The sequence below is a fragment of the Saccopteryx leptura genome, chromosome 6, assembly GCF_036850995.1.
Source record: "Saccopteryx leptura isolate mSacLep1 chromosome 6, mSacLep1_pri_phased_curated, whole genome shotgun sequence".
NCBI lineage: Eukaryota > Metazoa > Chordata > Mammalia > Chiroptera > Emballonuridae > Saccopteryx > Saccopteryx leptura.
In genome coordinates this window covers 165247662-165272945 of record NC_089508.1, presented here as the reverse complement: position 1 = coordinate 165272945, position 25284 = coordinate 165247662, and the positions used below count along the sequence as shown (strand labels likewise).

The 25284-nt window shown below is 43.7% G+C and overlaps 1 protein-coding gene across 1 annotated transcript in view; it reads right to left on the bottom strand.

Annotated features, from left to right (window-relative positions):
• The window catches only part of ARHGAP26 (Rho GTPase activating protein 26), a 462432-nt gene that overhangs the window by 206035 nt on the left and 231113 nt on the right, over positions 1–25284 (bottom strand). Inside the window, 2 exon segments of the mRNA XM_066344335.1 lie at positions 1537–1602; positions 25071–25107. Coding sequence (XP_066200432.1) covers positions 1537–1602; positions 25071–25107 — 103 coding nt within the window.

Genomic DNA, 25284 nt, shown 5'->3' with positions numbered 1-25284 from the left:
GTAGGATTTTAAGTGTGCCCGACTTCAAAAGTTTGAGAACCACTGCTTTATACCCTTTATAGACATCTATATTTCTCAGCTGGTAAGAGTTATGGGTACTGCTTTAAAAGACAGAACTTCTTCCAAACAAATAAAAAGGGCTAGTGGGTTGAGGGGCTGTAGAATAAATGAGGTTCACATTTTGGCAATGGTTCAAATCAAACCAAGAGGAAATAGTTATTGGCTTTCCTAATGGTCACAACAGACCAGTGTACTCAAAGCTCCAAACTGTCACTGCAGAGGAACTGGCTTCATGGCAGCCTCGAAGGAGGGAATGGAGACCACTGGGTTGAAACCACTTTCCTGCTCTCAAAGTGCTGCTCCTATGGACCCAGGAAAGGTCAATGTGTGATAGGCAGGGTCTGCCCATAGTGCCACTGCAGGAAACCAGGGTGCTGACCAGTCTTCCTACCTGGACAGTCCCAGCAACAAGCTCCTCAGAGCAAGTTCTTACCTAACCTGGGGTCCATGGACCATAACAGCTCCACTAGAGAATTCAGGGTGTCTGTGCACTTAGGAACAAAATTACATCTTTATTCTAACTCATAACTGAAAATTAAGCATTTCCCTCCCACTATGATATAAGCAACAAATCACAGTAAATTAGCAGTATCTACAGCTTGATCAGAAGTCACAGATGTTTTCATATTTCAATTGTTACAGACATCTTGAAATGTCACTATTTCTGAATTAAGCTAGTTATCACCCCATCACTATAACTTGTTATTTAAAGTGTTAACAAAGAAACACATATTATTATATTGTAACATATTATTAATCTTAATATTTTAATAATTGAACTTCAGTCACTGATCTCCCCAGGTATTTGATATGTATGCATTTTAAACTTTCATCAGCCCTGGCCGGTTGGTTCAGCGGTAGAGCGTCGGCCTAGCGTGCGGAGGACCCGGGTTCGATTCCCGGCCAGGGCACACAGGAGAAGCGCCCGTTTGCTTCTCCACCCCTCCGCCGCGCCTTCCCCACCCCTCCGCCGCGCCTTCCTCTCTGTCTCTCTCTTCCCCTCCCGCAGCCAAGGCTCCATTGGAGCAAAGATGGCCCGGGCGCTGGGGATGGCTCTGTGGCCTCTGCCTCAGGTGCTAGAGTGGCTCTGGTCACAACATGGTGATGCCCAGGATGGGCAGAGCATCGCCCCCTGGTGGGCAGAGCGTCGCCCCATGGTGGGTGTGCCGGGTGGATCCCGGTCAGGCGCATGCGGGAGTCTGACTGTCTCTCCCTGTTTCCAACTTCAGAAAAATGCAAAAAACAAACAAACAAACAAAAAAAACTTTCATCAGATCAGCCAAAGATGTCACTGACACCAAATCGGCCGAGAGCCCTTGCTTCAGAGCAACATGACCCATGGAAACACACTAGCAATGGCACTCGGAGCTAATGAGTCACTTAAAATTGGGAAACAGCAGGTAGCAGGTCTCCCCAGATGCCTCCCCAGGAGTGTGGCCTTCACTGAGAAATATGCCATCTGCTGAACTATTTTACCTCTGGTTTCCACGGCGTGGATGCACTTCCTGATTATGCTGAAGCCAATGCTGTCCAACTGTGCAGCTGAAAGAGGAAGAGAAGAGAGTCAAGTTGCTGGCCGTGCAAACCAACCTTGGGACAAGGCATGACCTACCCAGGATGACTCCGTCCCATGCGTATCCTTTTCATTTTTCCCAAACTACAGGAATGATTAAAAGTAAATAGCTGGTATTCACTGAGAGCTTACCACATATGGCATACAGTTCTAAGTGTTTTGTGTCTATTATATCATTTAATTCTCATGGTAATTCTGCAAGATTATCCTCAAAGTACAGCTGAAGAAACTGCAGCAGGCAGTGATGAGCACCTTACCAAAGGAATAACTAGGCATCCTTTATTTTTTCTTTTTGTATTTTTCTGAAGCTGGAAACGGGGAGAGACAGTCAGACTCCCACATGCCCCCGACCGGGATCCACCCGGCACGCCCACCAAGGGGTGACGCTCTGCCCACCAGGGGGCGATGCTCTGCCCCTCTGGGGCTCGCTCTGTCGCGACCAGAGCCACTCTAGCGCCTGGGGCAGAGGCCAAGGAGCCATCCCCAGCGCCTGGGCCATCCTTACTCCAATGGAGCCTTGCTGCGGGAGGGGAAGAGAGAGACAGAGAGGAAGGAGAGGGGGAGGGGTGGAGAAGCAGATGGGCACTTCTCCTGTGTGCCCTGGCCGGGAATCGCACGCCAGGCCGACGTTCTACCACTGAGCCAACCGGCCAGGGCCACTAGGCATCCTTTAAACTCTTTGTTTAATATCAGGAGCTGAAGGGCTAACTGCTTGTTGGTCTCCTTCAAAATGCATCAATTAAGTGCTCAAAAAATGTTGGATTAAGTGCTGGGAACAGATTATCTCATTTTTTTCTAGCAAGTCCTCTGGGCTGATACTATCATTAGTCCCGTATTACAGGTGAAGAAACTGAGATTTGGCAAAGCTAGATACTGTGAATAAAGTTGCAGGTCTAATAATATGTGGGAGACACACTCCAGAACCCATATGACCTAATTGCCTTAAAGGTGACCCTCAGATAAAGAGTGAAGAAAAATCCTGCTCAGGTTAGTAAGGGGAAAAAAGACCCAGAGGAAAATTATAAAAGCCAAAAATAGAGAAGCTACCCAAGGAAGAAAAACTAGGCAGTAAGTAGAGTCAAATTCTGTGTGGTTCCTCAGCAGGTAGTGATAGCATTCTATCTGCTCCAAAACCCACTGGCACTCAGGAAAAGAAAAAAAAATCAATAACAGCACCTTTTCCACAGCACAGAACTAACTTCTACCTTGGCACTGGAACTGCAAACCCACCAAGATTCATCTCCACGCTCTGGTTACCCAGTAACAAGATATGTGTGATAATCTTAAAGAGTCGGTTCACCTATGAACTCCTTAGGACATCAGGACAAAATATTCTACAAACAAATGTTCAGAGTAGAGAAGGAAATATAGGAAGTAGGAAGGTGAGTATTTATAAATGATTTGTTACCATCCCAGGGCAAGAAATAAATGTGTACAATATGAGAACTGAGCTGAACTTCAACTTATCTTGGATCTAATCCAAATGAAATCCTTCTCCAATTTTTAATGTCTATGAGTAAACTTAGATCCAATGAAGATAAAAATTCTTTTTAAAAAAATCACTAAGAATTCCCTAAATCAAACTAGAAAGAAATGCTAATTTCCCAAAACTTCTCTTCCCAAAGGGAAATAAAAGCTCTTGTTCTTACATGTATACTTAGTGCTTAGTGGTACTTATTATAAACACACTTGGGCTCTAGGATAGTAAGTAAAGTACCATAGAAGGAGGAAAGCACTGGTTTTCTCTCTGGAGACCAACTGCTATACAAAACCATTGCTTTTATTCCCTTACAACTCTAAGGAGCCTACTAACCCGATCCTTTGCTTTTGCCAGTATGACTCAAGTATTTACTTTGCAAATTGTGTTATATTGAACTTTCTGACTGGAAGCTATAAGTCAGACCAAATTACTGTTCCAGGCCCTGGCCAAATGGCTCAGCAGTAGAGCATCAACCTGGCATATAGAAGTCCCAGGTTTGATTCCTGGTCAAGGCACACAGAAGAGGCGACCATCTGCTTCTACTCCCCCTCCTTAGCCCCCATCTCTCTCTCTCTCTCTCCTTCTTCCTCAGCCATGGCTCAATTGGTTCCAGCATATCTGCCCTAGGCACTGAGGATGGCTACTTCGAACCTCTGAGCCTCTGCCTCAGGCACTAAAAATAGCTCGGTTGCAAGCAGCCCCAGATGGGAGCTGCTAGGGTGGATCTCGGTCAGGGTGCACACAGCAGTCTACGTTCCCTACACTCACTTAAAAAAAAATATTGCTCCAAATGAAACTCAACTCATGCCACAGATATTTCCCAAACTCAATAATAAATTATAATACACTGGCCAAATACCTATTGTAATCTAAAGAAAGATTTTTTAAATAATAGCTTTATTGAGATATAATTCACATATCACAGAGTTTGCCCATTTAAAGCTTACAATTTCTAATCTATTTAAAAAGTTATGAATCAATCACTACTATCTAATTCTATGACATTTTCATTACCCCCACACAGACGTCATACACATTAGCACTCACTGCCTACTTCCCCCATACGCCTGCCCTGAGAAAGCACAATCTACTGGTGTCTCTGTAGATCTCCTATTCTGGACAGTTTATGTCACTGGACGCATACTAAATACAGTCTTTTGTGTCTCGCTTCTTTCATTTAGTATAATGTTTTCAAGTGTCATTTCTGTTATGACATCAATACTTCATTCTTTCATGATGAAATAATATTTGATTGTCTGGATACACCACATTTCATTTATCCATTCATCAGTTGTTGCCTCCACTTTTGGCTATTATGAATAAATGCTTCTAGGAACACCTGTGTACAAGTCCCTGTGTGGACTTACTTTCATTTCTCTTCAGTATATGACTGGAGTGAAATTGCTGGCTTATGTGGTAACTTTATGTTTCACTTTTTTTTTTGGAGAAACTACCAAACTGCTTTCTAAAGCATTGTACTATTTTATATTCCCACCAGCGATGTATGAGAGTTCCAATTTCTCCACATCCTTGCCAACATTTGTTATTGTCTTTTTTATTATAGCCATTCTTGTGTGTGTGAGGCAGTATCTAATTGTGGGTTGATTTGCATTTCCCTGATGACTAAGGATCTTAGGCATCCTTTCACGTGCAGGGGAGGGTTTTCGTTCCATTATAATAGTAGTGAGAATAAAATACTAGAATGTATTTGTCAGAGATGAAATTACTTTTGTTTCCAAAATTTTCATAACTGACTCAAAGGTCAGTTGAAGCCTTTTTGTCCTTTTGAGAGGTTCTCAAGAGGATCCTTGCAGTCAAAGAAGTCTGGGAGAGAACTACTATTTTGCATAGTGCTCTGGGGAGCTGCTGAGACCGATTTTAAACTTGGATGTTTTAAGAGTAGATCTGTGAACATAGTATTGATGAACTTCTGTCCAGAACAAAGAATATTTTGCTTCCTTACTGCATGAACACTGAGTAAAGTTTTGGAAAATTGGAAATAACCTAGTAGATGACAGTGATGAGGCCAGTCACAAGAAGACACATGCTCATAAAGCCATCAGCACTAGTAGCAGAAGTGAGGACAGAGCTAGACAGAACCTCACAGAGGCAAACCAGTCCTTGAACCTTGTCTTGTGGAATGGTAGGAAGCCAGATCCTTTCCTAGGTAAGCAATAGATGATGGAAAATAATACAATAGAACCTTCCAAGTACATCCAAAAAACCTTAAATTCCACTAACCTACATTAACTATAATTACTTCTTTTGGAAAATGGCAAAGCAAAAGTGCCCCCAAAAGCTGAATAAATGGTTTATCCTTTAATTTTTCCCAATATTAGAAGTTCTCCAGGTCTGACCTGGTTGTACAGTGGATAGATAAATCATTGACCTAGAACACTGAGGTTGCTGATTGAAAACCCTGGGCTTGTCTGGTCAAGGCACATATGGGAGTTGATGCTTCCTGCTTCTCCCTCCTTCTCTCTCTCTCTCTCTCAAAAATAAAAGAAAAGAAAGAACAAAATCCAAAAAAAAGTTCTCCAATTTGTTCTAAACCATCTTATACAGATGTTACACACCAGGCCTTACACATTACATATGTAACAAAGTATTTATTAGTACCTATTCAAATGTATGTAAAGCTTACATATTGCAAAGTTAAATTTAAGAGCTCAAGGTAACTCTGTTAGGTTCTAATGTGTCCACGTTGCATAGTAGTGATAAGTATTAGTTATAAACAGATATAATGGTGTTAAGAAATAGAATTCATATCAAACCACTGTGCCCAACAAGAAATTCATGAAGTATAATTTAACTATCATTGCTAATAAATCTCTAAAGTGGAACTGGTATATAATATAATCATTGCCTGCTGCCTCATGCTTCCCTGCATCTGTCCCTCCATCTGTGTGTCTGTTACACACACACACAGGTTTCACTTCTATTCTCATCAGCTTGAGTTTCCTGCTGATGTCATGATTAGGTTACAAATGATTAACAACTGCTTTATTATTTAACACGTACTGAGTACCACTGATGTGATAGGGACCACAGTGCATACATACATAAGCAGATCATTAGTCCTGATCTCCGGCAAGCAGCTTCCTAATCTAAGTTAATTGAGATCTACTACTCTGAAAATCGAGTTCCCACTAAAAGGTTTAGAACACCATCACCACTGAGCAGTTCACTAATAACAGAAAAGGTCTGACCGGCTGACAGATGGAAGCGGCTCTCCTTAATCCCTTCAAGCAGGTGGTTCAGCCCTTTCACCGAGCCAAGGCTCAGAAAAGGTCAGGGATTTATTTGCAATTTCTGTATCCTTATAATCTCTATACATAATCTCTCATTAAATATCGACCAGGCTTGCACTATTCCCTTAACCTGACTTGCAATGAGTTATTGCGGGAACCGTGACACCTCCACCTGACACCCACTGTCCTGCGGCGAAGGCTTCTCTTCCTTCCCCAGCCTCAAGGTCAGCTCTGCCCGGGGTTATGCACAGGGCAGCCGAAACAGCTGTCATATAATGAATATTCAGGGAGCTTGCACCGAATACCCAGGTTGACCCGCCAAGTTAGAAAGGTGTCATCCTCTTAACTTTCATTTCAACTTTTGCAGCCTTGTTTCTTTGTCTCCTTTTAGAGAAAGGGAAGGGCCAACGTCACACAAACCTATTTTCCCAAGTTGTTCGGAGAACCTGAGAACACTGGAGGGGGGGGTTGACGCTCAGTCAACTCGGCGAGTCCTAGGACAGAAGCGGGAGACGGCTGCCTGGAAGACCACTGGGTTTGTGCTGTCATGCCCACGGTAAGGGCTCTGAGACGAGGGAGGCCGGTTAAATCCAGAAACTGTTTTGCTGTTTAAAGACTCAATGAAATTGTTTTCTTGTCTAAAAGGAGGCTGGTAAGCTGGGAAGACAGAAATGGCTTTGAGCAGAATCATCACTGCCATTGTTCTGCAGCTTCTAGCACCTCGTGTACTTTACCTGAGCTGCTTACCCCGGCTCTCTACACCTTTAAATAAATTAGGTGTGTAGGTGGTAGTCGAGGGTGAGAACTACAATAAAACTATGAGGGCCCTGGCCGTTTGGCTCAATGGTAGAGCATCGGCCTGGCATATGGACATCCTGAGTTTGACTGCCAGTCAGGACACACAGGAGAAGTGACCATCTATCTCCCTCCCTCCCTCCCTCCCTTCCTTCCATCCATACCAAGAGGTACTACCACCTAGCAGTGCTGCCCCAAGAATGAGTTTTTAAAAAAAGAAAAAACAAAAGCTGTGCAAGCCAAGACATGAAACAGAGGTGACAAACCAAGTTTAGGTTTTCCTGAACACTTTTATGAATCCTCCGCTTGTTTGTCAAGGCATTCACATCTCCGAGTTGTATGTGGTGGCATGAACCATGGGGCTGGCGAGGGAGGTATGGGGGTTCCTCCAAGTCACAGTAACTGGACCATGTAAACAGTCAGACAGGCATGAAGGTGGACGAAGGCCCTAGAAAACAAGGGCATTCTCCCCTAGAGCTTAATGCCATCCATCAGGTCTCACTCCTCAGGTCAGGAGCCCCTTTTCTGACAATCGCTGACCTGCTGTTGTCCTACTGCAATCTTCAGTACTCAGAACACCAAAAATTAGGCAAGAGGTAGCCAAATCATCAATTTTGAACAGAGGGACCTTTTCATACCGTATTTTGACTGATGGATGTGCATGGCCTGTGAAAACAATGTTCTGGATACACCCCAAAGTTACAGGCATCCTGGGAATTCTAACAGACCTTCAAGAGACAAGTCCTTTTCCAAAAGAGAGGTGTGGATCTACTGAATTAGATGCAACACACAGTAGACTGGATTACCACTTTCCTATGGCTGGTATGCAATAGGTTTTTCCTGGCCTGAAATTTTTCCCCCAGTAAACCTATTTAATTTTCCTTTGATCAAAAAATAAATACAATGAAATGAAACAAAACAAAATAAAATAAAAATACATAAACCCTTCAAGTTTTTTATGGGAGAAATGGAATTTGCTGGAAGTGCTAAATGTTAGCATAAAAATGAGAGAACCGAGAGGTAAAGGACGCTGCTGCCCCATTTTTAATGTGGATGGATATAAGAGATTGTCTAGAATTATTGCGAGTAGGCCACCATTTTATGGACATTTTATGGACAGCTCTCAGGGTATGTTCTCACCACAGAAATTTGCTCAATTTTCTAACGTGATTTGCTCTTTAGAATCTGGCCTGCCTTGCTCTTTCTGAATTTAATCAATCTCAGCACCGTTAAAAGCCATGAAGAAAAACACCTACACCGAACGAATATGAACTCCACCTAGAGAAGAGATTTCCAACTGCGTCACACACTCTGAGGGGCAAACTCCTGGTTATGGGAAACCCCAGAGTTGCTAGGACTTCCTGGCTCTGGTCCTTAGGAAACTATACTCAGCTCTCAGAAGTTACCAGTGGGGCCCAGGAAAGTTGGCCAACTGGTTCTTAACTGTCCGGGTTTGAATTCTCTACTTTGGGGAGTACCCACCACCAATTTTTAATCCCAGATCAGCACCTCAAGACCCTGTGCTCCATCCAACTCCACTGCCTACTCTGCCTTATACTCTGCTCTCTGACCAGTATGTATTTAAGGAATATGAACTAACTTGAATAATAACTGAGATCACACAGACAGAGTTATGTTTTAGAAAGAGAACAATAAGCTTTTAAACCAGACAAGGCTGATTTGAATCCCGTTCCTGCTACTCTGGCTGGGTGTGATCTTAGGTAAGGTGTTTCATCTCTCTCAGACTTTCCGTCCTCACCTATATAGCAGGGATAACCCACCTAGGTGTTGCAAGGATTGTATGAAATATATAGCAACTGTGACTTATTTGGTACTCAATAAATGGCCATTTCCAGTATTCCCAATATTAGGATGTTAATACTTCCTAATACTTGAATTGTACTTTCTAGTTGATGAAATACTTTTCATACTTAAATCCATATTATTCTTACAATAATCCCATGGGGTAAATATTGTTACCTTTCTTACTAATAACTTCTTGCTGTGTTTCTATACTAATGAGTATAATGAAGGATAATACTTTACCATTTATAGAATAAATTATAGCTTATTTGATTTTCCCAATATGTCTGTTACTTTCTGATAATGAGAAAAGCCAGGCCCATGATGTTAAGTGGTAACAACCATGATGATAACAGTGGCTAACACTGACTGCGCAGACTGTGCTGCTCTGGGCGAAGCACTTAAAAGCACCCTGTCCTCCTCCTCCTCCTCCTCTCTATTTTGTAGGCAGGAAACCTCCGCTCAGGCAGTTAAGGAACTGCTCGCTGCAAGATGACAGAGTTAGTGAGTGGTGGAACCAGGACTCTAACTCTTGCTGACTTCTTAGCTCATCCTCTTCTACTATCGACTCTTCTGCTGAAGTTCACAAAACTGGTCAGTAAGGGACTAGAGGCCGGGGACCACATGTTCTGGATTCTGCACTTTCTACTCCAGCAGCAGTCCTTGAATCCAGTGGACCAGAGAAGTAGGGGGGATGCTTGTTGCCTTGCAGATTCTGGGTGCCTTCCCAGATGTCATGCATCAGTAAGTGTGAAAATCACACTTAAGACGACACTACTATATACAAAGCAATTAAAATTAAAGTCACTAAGCCCTGGCTGGCTGGCTCAGCAGTAGAGCGTCGGCCTGACGTGTGAAGTCCCAGGTTTGATTCCCAGCCAGGGCACATAGGAAAGGTGCCCTTCTGCTTCTCCACCCATCACGCTCTCCTTTCTCTCAATCTCTCTCTTCCCCTCCTGCATCCAAGGCTCCATTGGAGCAAAGATGGCCTGGACCCTGAGGACGGCTCCATGGCCTCCGCCTCAGGTGCTAGAATGGCTCTGGTTACAGCAGAGCAATGCCCCAGATGGGCAGAGCATCGCCCCCTGGTAGGCATGCCAGGTGGATCCTGGTCAGGTCATGCAGGAGTCTGTCTGTCTGCCTCCCTGCTTCTCACTTCCAAAAAATAAAAAATAAAAGAAATTGTCACTAAAGACAAACAGAAATGACTGTTGACTATGAATCAGTTTCCAATACTTATACCACATTGCTCATCTGATAATAACACTTCACCAATGCTATGTATCTCAATATGTAATGTTGGCTTGTGCCACTGGTAGTATAGCAAATAAGTCCAAGTGGTTCACAAATAATATTTATAATAGTTGTACATTTACTTTAATGAATATGGGAAATCTACTGGTTTATCATACATAGGATGATCTATTTATTTTAAAGCTAAATTTAGTTTTAAAATAAAAATAGGAATTGATACAAATAAAAATAAATAAATAATTATACAAGTAGTATATGTAAAAAAAAATCATAAAGATGATACACAAATAATACAGTTGTGAGTTCCAACTTGTCCCAGACCAGGCACTATGTTCAACCTGGTTGAAAGACATAGTAGATGGGCACTGTACCTCCCAGCAGACGTGCTGCTCCAATGCAGTCTCCTTGATTCCTGGCTTTCTCAACACCCCATATCCAATCCACTAGCCAGGGCCACCAGTAACAACTTAAAAACACATCTAGCATCTAACTACTTCTCACCATGTCCATTGCTAATACCTTGATCTGAGCCACCATCACCTTTTGCCTGGACTACAATAACAATAGCCTTTCAACTATTTCTACTTTTGCCCCCAATAGTTTATTCTTTACCAGTAGCCAGAATCATCTTTTAAAAAATATACATTGGCTCATGGCACTTGCCTGATCACAAATCTCTAGGGACTTATCATGGCACTTAAGACACAATCTTGACCATGGCCACACATGGTCTAGTCTCAGCCTACCTGACCACTGTACCTCTGGCCTCCTCCAATCCAGTCACGATGGTCCTTCCCGATATTTCTAGATCACAGCTAGTTCATTCCCTCCACCTCAGGGCCTTTGCATGTGCTGGTTCCTCTACTAGCAATGCTCATCTGCCAGATCCTGACAAGCTTCCTTCTCCCTCTCTTTGTTCCAGCTTCTCAAATGTTACCTCCTCAGGGAGGCCTTCTCTGCTCCAGCTGCCCCTCCCCTTCACTCTCTACCCCTTCACTCTTAATTCTTCATCGCACTTCTCTCTACCTGAAAGTGTAACTTTTGTTTACCTGCTTACTGCTTGTTGTCGTTTCTCTCAATAGTATGACTCCATGACAGCAGGACCTTTATCTGCCCTGTTCATTACTGTAGTTTCAATAAATATTTCCTGAATGAGGAAACAAATACAATCTACTTTTTCACCAGCTGAGACACCAGAAACCAATAGGTAAAGAAGTCCCTGCACTGCAGAAGCCTTGAATGGTGAACAACTGGCTGAGGACAGTGGTACTTCACAGAGTTCAGGGCCCTTGGGTGAGAAGCACAAGACAGACAGGACTGACATTCAGCCGAGGACCTCTAAGTATGAATGCAGCCACCAGAATTGTCTTCCCTAGCTTACCACATATACAGGTACCTGTCTTCTTTTTCTGCGGACACACACAGAAAAAAATAAGCCAAGAGGGACATAGGGTAAAGAAAGTATAACATGTAGCAGAAAAAGAGATAAAATCCCCGTGAGCCTGGAATGAACCTACTGGCTCTCAGCCTGTGTCAAGGGAGGCACTAGGACAGCTGTAAAGTGTTCCCATTCTTGGCAAGACAAGCCTGAGTGGGAGTGTCTGAGTTCTTGCACAGTATAGGTTGAGGGCTGCAGATCAGCTTGTGGGGGGCGGAGTGTGTCCTTGTGGGTTCTTACACCTGCAGCCTCCCAGTCCACCTTAAAATTCCAAATCAGGACAGCCGTGAAAGAGCAATGCTTAATGCACCCCGTGGTAATGCCAACAAGCTTAATCAGGGCCATTTGTCTCCTACCCTGGGATCTGGACATCCTGAGAATGAATCACAGTCCAGTGTCCTCAATCCCTTTCTGCCTTGAGGCTTGGGTGGTTGTGCACTGATTTCTCAACCACAAGAGAACATCTCCAGCTTTCTAAAAGTGAAAGAGTTTAAGATGAGAACCAACTGCCTCTATCTGTCTTTTCCTACCTGTTCTCTCACCTTGATCTTCCCTAGGAATGGCTTAGATACTTTTTGGTCACAACAAACTCTGAGGCAGCGCAGGGCAGGGAAAGAGAGGACATTCAGAATCAGAGGCCTAACCTCCGCACCTGGAGTCACCATTGAGTGGTTGTGTGACATGGGCATGCTTCACCTGACTCTTCTCATCTGTAAGATCAGGCTTGTGAAAATCAGATAAAGACATGTCTACGAAGACACTACGAGAAGCTCTACAGAGATTGTCCCATGTCAGGACTCTATATCAATAGCCTCTGTTTTGCATAATGGTATTGATAATAACAGCAGAGGGCAACTTTTAATGATTGCCTAGACTACCAGGTACCACTGAACTAAGGATTTCCATCTTAATCCCATTTGATCTTCTCAGCAAACCAATGATATAGGTACTAACACTATCCTCATTTTACAGATAACAAAATGAAGGCCTGGTGCAACTCATTTTCCAAGGTCACACACTCAGTAAATTGTGAGCCCGGATTCTCACCCCTTGTGTGTGATAACACTGCAGAGCCCACGCTCCAACCACTATGCAGCACCATCCCCACTGTGGGCAACAGTATGTGATCCCCTCTGCTGAGCCTTGCATGCTGAACGTGTCGCGTTCTCTGAACACTCTGATTAGGGTGGAAGGAAATGGTCTTAAGTAATCACAGGCTTGCATCCAGAACGAAGCCCCATTTTCCTCATTTGTAAATGGGTAAATTAATACTATCTACCTCATTGGGTTCTTAAAAGGATCAAATGACATAATGTATGTCAGACATTGAGCACATGGTCCAATACATAGTCTGTGCTCAAGAAACATTAATCAAAATCCTGCACTTGGTGGCCATGGAGGAAATCTTTCAGTCTCTGCCTCAACAGCCCTTTGTGCTGAGCTTTAGGAGTTAAAGCTGCAGCCAGGGACCTGCTCACTGTTGCGTGGCTGAAGCCCAAACTGGGGTGGCCAAGGGGTGGCTCATACCTGCCAGGCCATGGCCAGCAGTCAGTACAAAGCCCGTACTGCCAAGGGAAAGGGGACTATTAGGCCACAGCAAAGTCACATATTGGCTGTTGCTCTAAAGTTGGCTGAGAGAGGGGATGGACTTGTTAAGTGTCATTTAGGACAAGTAGAAAGGCTTCTACTGGTCCAGGAGAGTCCAAAGAGCACCACTGCCAGTCAGATGGTTGGGGAACAGGGTCTCACCAAACAGAATCGCTGGGAACTCCAATAATAAAATCTCTTGAGAAAACAACCTGTTCCTTCTCCTTCTTCCTCTCTCACTAGCCCCAACCCCCCATAGTCAGGGTTATTCTCAGGTTGGGTATTACTGTTCAACTAAATATAATTTGAGCTCAACGTGGGCCACAGCGAGTATGTTATGCACACAAGTCACAACAAAAAGCGAGGTGCAGAAAGTCAGCACTAAGGTGAGCTAATGTTATACCGTCTCGCAGGGCAATGGCTCAGGTGATGAAAGTGGGGGCCAGAAGCCTGCCATGGCATGGGAGGGAGGGGGGGAAGCAGAAAGAAAAAGGGCTGAGGGGCGTGCGGGGATATCTGGGAGGGAAGCAGGCAAGGGGGGAGCAAGCGCTGTCTTCTATCGGCTCAGGCCTGGCAGGCGTGGATGGAAAGCTGGAGGGGAAGGTGCACTCAGCTGACTGCCTCGTGGGCCAGCACACAGGAGGCCGGGTTGCCATGCCCATGAATGCCATCCATCCTTCTCAGGTTTAAAAGGGGAAATGTTCTATTTATAAGCCACCGACCAGTGGAGACCTGGCAGCCAGTGGATGGCTCCAATCCCACAGGGATCCTGGTTACCAGTGGCTGCCTTCCTCTGCCTCTCAGCTGTGGGTGTTTTGAAGGAGAGTGGAAGCAAAAGGAAAAAGAAAATCCTCTTTTTTGTATTCACTGCTGCTTTCATGAGACTGTTGGACTTTCAGTAATGGCTGAAGGCTTCAGAACCTTTAAAAATTTACAATGACTCATGCCACCCTGTCAAGCTTCACCCTGCCATCTTCCAGATGGAATCTCTTGTTCTGTTTTACAGACCTGGGGAAGCTAAAGCACGGAGGTATCAGTCAGAGGCAGGGCCATGGGCACACAGAGCAAAGGTGACGACACCTCCCTGTCTCCTCTCCTGGTCCTCAATCTTGTCCTCATCCTCATGTAACCAGAAAAGCCTCGGTGAAACACCATCAAGGAGTCTGATCTGAATGACGGCCTAAAAATGACAAGTGCATGTAACAGAAACAACACGTAAAGCAGCTTTGGTTGTGCTGCCAAATGCCCGTGGGTGGGCTGCGGGCCATGTTACGGTTCTGCACCTGAGAGGCTCCAGCTCTCCAGGGGCCATGCACAGTGTGTGGCGAGGCTCCCCAGATGGAATATAGAATGGCCCCTCAACTGCAAAGGGCCGGGGCGCTAGGTGTTGGAGGCTGATGATGAAACTCCTTGCAGCCCAATGAGTTGGCCACATTATGACAGGATGGAACAGAACAAAGATTCCGTGTCTATCAAGGGGGGAGAGGCAGTGGGTGGGAGGGATGACTGCCATCAGGCAGACTCTGGTTTGCACGTCAGCCCCACTACTAAGTTCTCGACTGTGCTACCTGAACTCTCTAAGTCTGTCTGATCAGGTGTAAATTCGGTTGTGAACAGCATTTGTGCAAACAGCAACCATTCCATTCCCACACCACTTTCATGCTTCCTGCCAGAAGCTCCTGCCATCTGAGACTAATTTTTTAAAACTTATCCTTATATCAAGCTAAGGGTTAACAAACTATATAGCCTGTGGGCCAAATTCACCACTGTCTGGTTTGTAAAGTTTTATTAATAAATACCACACAATTGTTTCCGTATTGTCTATGGCTGCTTTCACACTGTCACAGTAGAGTTCTATAGCACTGCAGAACTAAAAATATTTACTATTGGGCCCTTAACTAAAAACATCCACCCCTGTGCTAAACAATAACATGTAGAAAACCAGGCGTTTACATGTACTTGTAGCCCCCCACACACATCTAAATGGTAATTTAAAGTGTTTGTCTAGTACAGTACATCTAAAAAGATCAGGGGTGCCACCAGCAGTGTGCATACCCCACTGAGAGATGCACTCATGATTATCTGAACAAAGCTCATCCGGCACCAGCCTGAAAAGGGCGGCATGCTGGCAGCGCCTTGGCTCACCCCTGCTCCCCTCAGGAGCAGCTCTGCCAATCAGATGAGCTTTTCCTTCTCGTGTGAGATGGTAGCTGGCATGGCCAGATAATGAGAAGGATAAGAACCAGCAGGAATTAGGCACTTACTGGCTAACATGCCAGATACTGTGCTAAACTTTAATCCTCACAGCAGCTCTCAGAGGTAAGTGTTATTCCTTATCCCCATTTTACAGAAAAGGAAACGGAAGCACAGAGTGGTCCAACTCTGACTGAAGGCTCCACAGCCGGTGTGCTGCCTGCTAATCCACACCATTCACACACTGCCCTCCCCGGAAAGAGCTCTCTCCAATCCACCTGGCAGGCAGGGCCTACCCACAGGAATTATCTGAACTCTGCACAGAGACTGAGGTACAAGGATGCTCAGGCTGATGTTACTCATAATGTCAAAAACCTAGAAAGGACATTTAAGTCTAATGATAGCATATGGTTCAACGATTTGGGATATACTTCTATGATAGAATAGTAAACAACCATTACAAATTGTATTTGTAAACAATTTTCATGACAGAAAAATGCCTGTAAATTTTTTAAAATGTGATGAAAACAAGTATATTCGGTATAATGCCAATTAAGTCAAAATACATACTGACATTGTAAAAATACATATAAGACACCATTAAAAAAAGGCAAAAAGAAAATCTTTGGGGGTGGTATTATAGATGATTTTCATTGAATTTTTGAGAATCACTACTATATTTTCCTTCATATTCTACAATGACTTCATATTACTTTTATAATAAGTGAAAATCCATGCTAAAGTTACAAACCAGACAGTGGTGAATTTGGCCCACAGGCTATAGTTTGTTAACCCTTAGCTTGATACAAGGATAAATGTTAAAAATTAGTCTAAGTAAAGTTCAGAGATTCAATGTCCGGACCCTATATGACTAAATCCTAATTCCAATTTTGCATTTTTTTCTCCAATCACTGCTCTTCCCCCATGGCCCAGTATGTGAATAACAACTTGGCAAACTACAATTGGTTTTTGAGCATTATACAAACACAAAGGATTCTTGTGAAAGCACTATATTAAAAACAGAATGGAAAGAATGAAAGGACTAAGACTTGGAAGCAAAGAGGAAGTGTTACATTTCCTTTCTTGTGAAGATGGAAGGTGGGAAGTTTCCATTTTTTTAAGTCTTTCTAGCCTAGATGGAAGCCCATTCTGAATAGACTCGCAAAGCAACTGGTTCTGGGCATTTTGTCTGCATCTCAGGTTCATCTGTAGACAGCAGACTGTCACACACATGCAACACATCTGTCCGTTGTCTCCCAGTGGTCTGACTCTCAACAGCAGACTACATACTCCTTAAAAGCAGAGATGGGTGTCCTACTTGTGAAGGTCCTTGACCCCTCAGTTCTCAGGTCTCCCAAGGTCACAGAGACCCTTAAGAGCTCTGACAGGTTTTGATCAAATGAAGAGCTACAGGAGGCCTGAATTCCTGCAGTGAAATCTAGCAAAAGTTCGGGTCACAGCAAATAGGAGTATGTACAACAAGAGTGGGAAGCAGAGTTAGTGACTACAATGGCATCTTGAGAAGCCACGCGGTCAGGGTAGAGCTGGGTCCAGAGTGCATGAGAAGGCATGTCTAGAGCAATGCAAGATATTCCTTTGACTATAATCCAATTAACCTATGGAATTCAAGTTAATATATCAAGGGAAGTGGCATTATGAAATCAAGATTAAGGGATGGAGTCCTCTCTGTGTCAATCTGTCAGCCTTCAGACTTCAAAAGCTGGGAAACAATGGGACAGCAGCATTTCTGTAAATAAGCTAATCATTTTAGAGCTAACAGTCAGAGACATTTATTATTTAAAACTTCAAACTTGGAAAAGACCAACTCACACTAGAAAAGCCTACCTTTCCCTTACTCTTGCACTGGATGGGCATATCCCCTCTGACAAGCCCCGGGCTTCCTAACCATGCCTCAGGTGGGACTACAGGGCAGCAGCAGCTGGGGCTGAGAACAGGCTATCTCCTGGCTTCTCCTCCTCCTTCTGACCCAAGGTCATTGCAAAGGAGAATAAACCAATTCTCACAGAGCCCTTGGGGAGTAATCTTACAACTTTAGCCAAAGATACAACAAGCAGCAGGCCATGTAGACAGGGGAGATAGGCCTGAAGATGGCAAGGGGGCCACAGAGGGTGGGAAGAAGGGCTCTTTCCCAATGCAGAGTCCTGTTCTTTGTAATAAGAAAGGGGGCAAATCGCCCTGGCCGGTTGGCTCAGTGGTAGAGCATCAGCCTGGCGTGCGGGGGACCCGGGTTCGATTCCCGGCCAGGGCACATAGGATAAGCGCCCATTTGCTTCTCCACCCCCCCCCCCTCCTCTCTGTCTCTCTCTTCCCCTCCCGCAGCTAAGGCTCCATTGGAGCAAAGATGGCCCGGGCGCTGGGGATGGCTCCTTGGCCTCTGCCTCAGGCGCTAGAGTGGCTCTGGTCGCAGCAGAGCGACCCCCCAGAGGAGCAGAGCATTGCCCCTGGTGGGCAGAGCGTCGCCCCTGGTGGGCGTGCCGGGTGGATCCCGGTCGGGCACATGCAGGAGTCTGTCTGACTGTCTCTCCCCGTTTCCAGCTTTAGAAAAATACAAAAAAAAAGAAAGAAAAAAAAAAAAAGGGGGGGGGGGGCAAATCAGTGACAGGTATCAGCTGTCTAGACTCTAGACTACTGACACTGGTAAGGTCACTCCCTCAGTAAAGAAGCCTACGGAGCAACAAACCATACTTCCTTCCTCTCTGCCACCCGTACTTCCATCCTTCCCTTCTCTACCAGGTAAGAGTTTGGCCCATGAGAGAAAAGTTGGTGTGACTGATGTGAATTCTGATACGCCAGGAACAAACCTAGGGCAAGATCTGAGGATGGCAGCAGGATCCAGGGGAGAGCAGTCCAAAAGACTGGCAAAAATATCAGAGTGGTTTTTGTTCAGGGATTAGCCAACCCAAGGACCAAGGACCTCTCATCAGAGAACTAAAATTCTAATAAATGACAAAGGTGGTCTGAATAAATGCAAAGACATTCAAAGCTCTTAGAGGAGATAAGTTAATATCAATGAAAGTATCAATGTCCTCCCAAATTCATCAATACCATTCAATGCAATCCCAAATAACAAATTTTAGTGTCTGAGGAAGTTATCACACATATGCCAGAATTCATACAGAAGGATAAAGTGGAGTCAACCCTTAAAAAAGGAGAGTAAAGATAGGAGACTTAAGCTACCAAATATTAGGCCTGCCTCAAAGTCATACAAAAACCAGAGAGGTCTGAGCATGAGAAGAAATAGACCTGGGAGACAGAGAGCTGAGACAGGGCTCAGAAACGCAAACCTAATGTACAATAAAGTGGGCATCAGAGCTCAAAGTGGGAGAGAATGGAAAGTTTAGTAGATGTTATTGGGAAAACTGACTCTTCATATGGATAAAAATAAAACTGGGTCTTCATGAAACACCACATATAATGGTAGATATCATACTAGAAGCCTAAATGTGAAAGACAAAATCATGAAGCCAATTAAAAAAAATAGTAGGTATACCTCTTCCTTTTTTTTTTTTTAAGCTGGAAATGGGGGAGACAGTCAGATAGACTCCTGCATGCGCCTGACCGGGATCCACCTGGCACGCCTGCCAGGGGGCGATGCTCTGCCCACCAGGGGGTGATGCTCTGCCCCTCCGGGGCATCGCTCTGCCGCGACCAGAGCCACTCTAGCGCCTGGGGCAGAGGCCAAGGAACCATCCCCAGCACCCGGGCCATCTTTGCTCCAATGGAGCCTTGGCTGCGGGAGGGGAAGAGAGAGACAGAGAGGAAGGAGGGGGGGTGGAGAAGCAAATGGGCGCTTATCCTATGTGCCCTGGCCAGGAATCGAACCCGGGTCCCCTGCACGCCAGGCCGACGCTCTACCACTGAGCCAACCAGCCAGGGCCGTAGGTATACCTCTTTGTGACAAGGATCTGAAAGGCCTTCTTTAAAACTCAACTTGAAAATCATAAACCAGCCAGACCAGCAGTAGTGCAGTGGCCAGCCTGGGATGCTGACCCAGGTTCAAAACCCCAAGGTTGTTGGCTTGTGTGCAGGCTTATCGGGCTTGAGCATGGGCTCACCAGCTTGAGCGTGGGATCATAAACATGACCCTACGGTCGCTGGCTTGAGCCCAAAGGTCACTGGCTTGAAGCCCAAGGTGCTGGCTTGAGGAAGTGGTCACTGGCTTGGCTGAAGCCCCCTGGTCAAGGCACATATGAGAAAGCAATCAATGAACAACTAAAAGGATGCCAACTCTGAGATGATGCTTCTCATCTCTTTCCCTTCCTCTCTCTCTCAAATAAAAAAAAATCATAAACCATCAGAATACAAAACAAAACAATGATGAATTTGAATATTAATAAGGTTAAGGCTTTATAGTTAAGGAAGGCTATCACACATAATATTACAATATTAATAGACAGATGATGGGAAGAAATATTTAAAATGTCTAAAACAAGGAATTAATATTGAGAGAATACAGAAGGAACTTTACAAATCAATAAGAAAAAATGGCAACTGCTATATAAAAACGGGCAAAGGACATTAATAGGCAAAAAACCAAAAGAGGAAATCCAGCAAACAGGCATATAAAGAGATGCTCAAATTCATTCATTACCAAAGAAATGCAAAATAAAACAATGAGTCTAACCAAAAAGGTAGAAAGCTAAATAATGGCAAGAGCTGGAGGAATGGAGAAATCCTCATGGCGGGCAGGTGGACTGCAGACCAACCACTCCGGAGAAGGACTGGAGAGCCACGCCTCAGATTCCGCATACATACCCCTTTAACTGACCAGCAATGCCCCTCATGCATCTAACCCAAAGAAGTTGTCACACAGAGGGACATGTGCAGAGATATTCCTTGTGGTGTCGTTAGTAGTGGTGAGTAACTGGAGGTGTGGTCAGGTGGAGGGCATCCCTGCAGACACAGATACACAGTGTTCTACACCATGGAGTGTACAGCAGACTCCAGAAGTGTACACCATGCTCCAGAAGCAGACAGAGGGATATGAATGGCTCCTGACATCATGCTGAGGGAGCAAAGAAAGAACCTGAACAAAACATATAACCCCTTATGCAACTTAAAAATACAAATAAATAAAAAGATATGCACTGTCCAAAAATACAGTTTAAAAGTACACATTAGAATGGTGGCCTAGAGGGGAGGAAAAGAATAGAAATTGAAAAAAGAATGAAATAGGAATGAAAATGAATGAGGAGGGTCCTGTGATGATCAAGTGTCACCAATGGGGGAATACGTTAATTCAATTCCTCAAACCTGAGATTCAAACAGAGAAAAGGGGTGAGAAAAGGCTTTGCAAGAAATGCAAATATATTGTATTTATCTGCTCCCATCCACTCCCAGGCAATTGGGTCATTTGGAAAATGCCAGAAGTTGACAGACATTTATGGCTCAGTCTTATATCCTATAGGGAGGTACTGTATGCCCTGAGAGAAATTTCAAGATGAAAGTAACCAATTCAGAAGTGCCCCAGAGAAATTTCCTTTCGCTACCTGCCCATTCCGGCTCTGTGATAAAATGCTGACATTCAAATTCCCACCAAAACATTTTCCAGAGAGAGAATGCTAGACCAGTGGTCGGCAAACTGATTAGTCAACAGAGCCAAATATCAACAGTACAATGATTGAAATTTCTTTTGAGAGCCAAATTTTTAAAACTTAAACTATATAGGTAGGTACATTCCTTATCGAGGTAGTGCCCGCACATGGTATTTTGTGGAAGAGCCACACTCAAGGGCCCAAGAGCCGCATGTGGCTCGTGAGCTGCAGTTTGCTGACCAAGGGGCTAGACAATTGCAGTTTGGATATAAAAGGTACAAGAGCAATGCCCCACTCTTCAATTCATATCAGAATGACTTCTTAACTTTAAAAGAATTTTGATGGTACTACAAACAGAAAAAGAGTTGCAGGAGAATTGAGACTCTGGGCAAGAGTGCCACCTGTGGCAGAGGAGCCCTAAGGATGGGTGTGGGGGTGAAGATGCAAATTACTGCTCTCAGAGATACTAAAAATACAACCACTCTGGACTGGAGGGACGGCTAAGGCATTGCATGACAGGAAAAGGGGTCCTAATGCCAGGGGAGGTGGAGGCACCAACCAAGAACACCACTCTGGGTTGGCCACCTTGGAATTCGGTGATCAGAATATGTATCTCAACACCAAACAAAAATAATTTCTATCTAAACTCCTGGAAAAGTGGCCCATATGTTTTAACCAATCTTTTTTCTCTCCTGCTTGCTAAATGAAAGGGCAAATAACTGAAGAATCATTACAGCTCAAAGGAGCCAACTCTCTGCACTCTGAAAAACTGGATGCCCGAAGCAGAATGCGGCAAGTGGCTATGCTTTCCAAAATGGAACTTTCTGTATTCTTCTTTTCCCAGGGACGCAGAATATCCTTGTGGTTAACAGTCCAGTCGTTAGACTTAGCACTAAGATTAAATTGTGTCCTTTGAGTTTACTAGCCTCAATTTCCCAATTTACAAAAGTGGGTCAGAAGCACTTACGTCACAGAGTGTTGCAAGTGTTAAATGAGCTAAAATGCATAAAATATCCTGAAACCTAGTAAATGGTCAATAAATGCTATCTATTAATAGCTACTATTATAAAATATATGCTGGCTATAGGCAATGCAAAGTGTAGAGAGGTATTTAAAGAAGAAAGGCAGTCTCTCACAATAATCCACTCTTCATACGGATGAAAACTTGAATGAAAAATGTATTTCCAGACCTTTTCTATCAATATATCTAGACCAGTGATTTTCAACCAGTGTGTCACGAGTATGCTGCAAGAATTTTTAAAACATGCAATAACTAAGTTATTGCCCTAAATAACCTAAAAAGGTAAGGGGCACTGACCTCTTTCCCCTTAGATTGTCAAAAAAAATGATAACAGCCAACACAACAACAGCCATCTGATATGAATACCCTACCCTGAACCATAAATATACAGGTCATATAATAGAGTTGCATCTTATTGGTCACATTGCATAACAAGGTTGAGTCTGATTGGTTAATTCTTTGGTACCAGAAATCCTTATATACAAGTATAGGCACATAACTTTTAAAAAGTCACTTTGGAGCAAAAAGGATAAGTAATTACTATTGGGGGGGGGGGGAGCAAATCAATAAAAATTGAACCTATTTTTGTCAGATCAGCAAAAAATATATTTCTAGGGGTGCCACAAAATTTTAGTAATTAGTTTATATGTGCCATGAGATGAAAAAGGTTGAAAACTGCTGATCCAGGTGAAATCAAATAATTTATTTTACTGAATATATTGTTCTATAACATGATTTTTTTAAAAATTCAACTAAGAGTACACTGAGTACTGTGTATGTTATATAATGTGTATTATATAATATATATATAGATCTCTCTTGTTCTTAAAAGCTACATAGTACCGTATGACAATTTTAATTTCACATTGGACATTTAAACTGTCTCCAATTCTTTGCTATTATTACCAAAGTTCCAGTGAACTCCTTTGAGGCACAAACATCTTTGAACTCTAGTCTGTTTCTTTGGGACAAATTGGGTCAAAGCATAATCACTTTTTAAAGGCTTTCAATATATATTCCTAAAAGGCCTTACAGAAGGATAGAACTAGCTGACAATGCCTACCGATGGAATCAGGGTCATCTTTCAAATCTATCAGTACTCATCTCCAGCAGAGACAAGCTGGTTCATAAGATCACAGTTACAAGGAAATTTCGGGTTGGGGGTCTCTATTCATATGCCTCTCACCCACCCCACCCCTGTTACTGAGGCCTTAGAAGTAGTCCCAGGTTGGGGCATGGTATGGCCATCTGTTACTTTGGCCTACTTGGCATCTAGCCTGTTTTATCCTAACGGGTTCCCTGATTTCTCTCTGGCAAAACTACTCTGCTCCCATTTTATACAGTACCCTTGAAACTGTCAATCAAGGAATCCTGTTTTACCCTGGCAGGGCCCAAGCTAGACCACACTGATGTTATCTTTCCTTGGAATCTGAATTTTCAAAAGAGTGAGGTTAGAACTAAAAACAGTTGAGTTTTATCATCCTGTAAATATCATGCAAGGGACCCTTTTTCATTGGTTCCTAGGCCTCCAGAGATGCTGAGCCTGGTTCTTCAGCTCTTCCTACCTTACTGTGAGTTACCCTATAGCCTGCTGTATTCCTTCTTGATTATTACTGTCTTTGCTATTGTTATTTTAGCCTAAGTTAGCCAGAGTTGATTTCAAATGCTACTAAAACAATACCAGTTAACAGGGAAGGGAAAACATGACTTGTTTCTTTGAATATTTACTTGATCAAATTTTCCCTTGCTGACACAAAACTGAGGCTCATGGACAGAGATAAAAGAGTGCAGTGGTTACCAGGGGGAGGGAAAGGAGGAGAGGGAGGGGTGGGGGAGGGGAGGGGCATAAAGAAAACCAAATAAAAGGTGACGGAGGACAATTTGACTTTGGGTGATGGGTATACAACATAATCAAATGTCAAAATGATCTGGAGATGTTTTCTCTGAATCTATGTACTCTAATTGATCAATATCACTCTGTTAAAATTGTCTAAATTAAAAAAAAAATTACCCTTGTTGAATTAAGGGGGAAAAAAACCCCAAAGGCTGTTCTTAACCTACCAAAAGCCACCATTATAAAACTATGGGTAAATTTTGTTTTGGGGGAAGGGAGGGAAGGAGGGAGGGAAGGAGGGAGGGAGGGAGGGAGGGAGGGAGGGGAAAAACTTCTGTCCCATGATGAATTTCACATACAATACCTTATTCTTTTGTCTACATGGAGAGTCACTGTTTTACTGAGTTTTCTGACAGGACTGGAATTCATGGTAAGGCTACCGCTGAACTTTTTTCCAAGTAGATTTTACAAAGCAAATCTGAGGCAAGAGGACAGGATTTCCTTTGTACTCTTATAGCAACCTGGAAGGAATTTGTTTTTCTCCTGTGCACCAAGGAGATAATCAGCACAAAACTCTAGCAGTAGCAGTTTTATTTTAATTCCCTCATCTTTACAGGTGCCCTTGGAAATCATGATTAACCAGAGTGCTCAGAGCCAGCAGCAGGGGGGAATGTCCAGTCTATTTTACAGAGGCTGCCTGCCCAGGGTCACTCCCATCAAAGAGGAAGATTATTACAGAGCTCGCTATCTCCACTCCTTCCTCTCCAAAGAGGCAACAAAGAACACTAAGCGATCACTAAGGTAGTTATTGCCTCTCAAGTCCTCTGAGCAATACTGTGTAGGAGGCAAAGTCAATTCTGGCATTCTCATAGGACAGGGCTCTTGGGGAGCTGGGTAGTACTGGATTAGGTGACTTTTAGACAGAATTGGAGATATATTCTTAAGATGACCTTGGGTTAACTGAGAATGTACATGAAAAAATGTTCCGTAAAGTGTGAAGGGTTATATAATGCAAGGTGTCATTAAAACCTTGCCAGTCAGGCTCCCTGAGTGGCCTGGAGTCAGGGATGTGGTATGTCAGGGTGGAAGCCTCCCAGGCAGCACTGGGGGAAATGGGGCAGACCCAACATGCCCACAGCACCTCCTGGTGGCTCTTTCCTGGAGTGGCAACTTCTCAAAGCCCAATCCCAACCCAACTATAGAAAATGTTCAAAGACCATACTTACTTCCTTCACTCTGATTGTCTTTGTTCGAGTTGTAGACCTGAAAAATAAAAATAAACATTTACTATGTGCATTTTATACCACTCTACAGGTTCACCAGAGAAAACCATTACCTTCACCCTTTCCCTAGTTTAAGCTATAAGATGAAAGGCAATTTCTAGTCAGCCTCCAAATATGAATCCCTTCTATAATTTTCTAGTTCCCGGTATTTACTTCA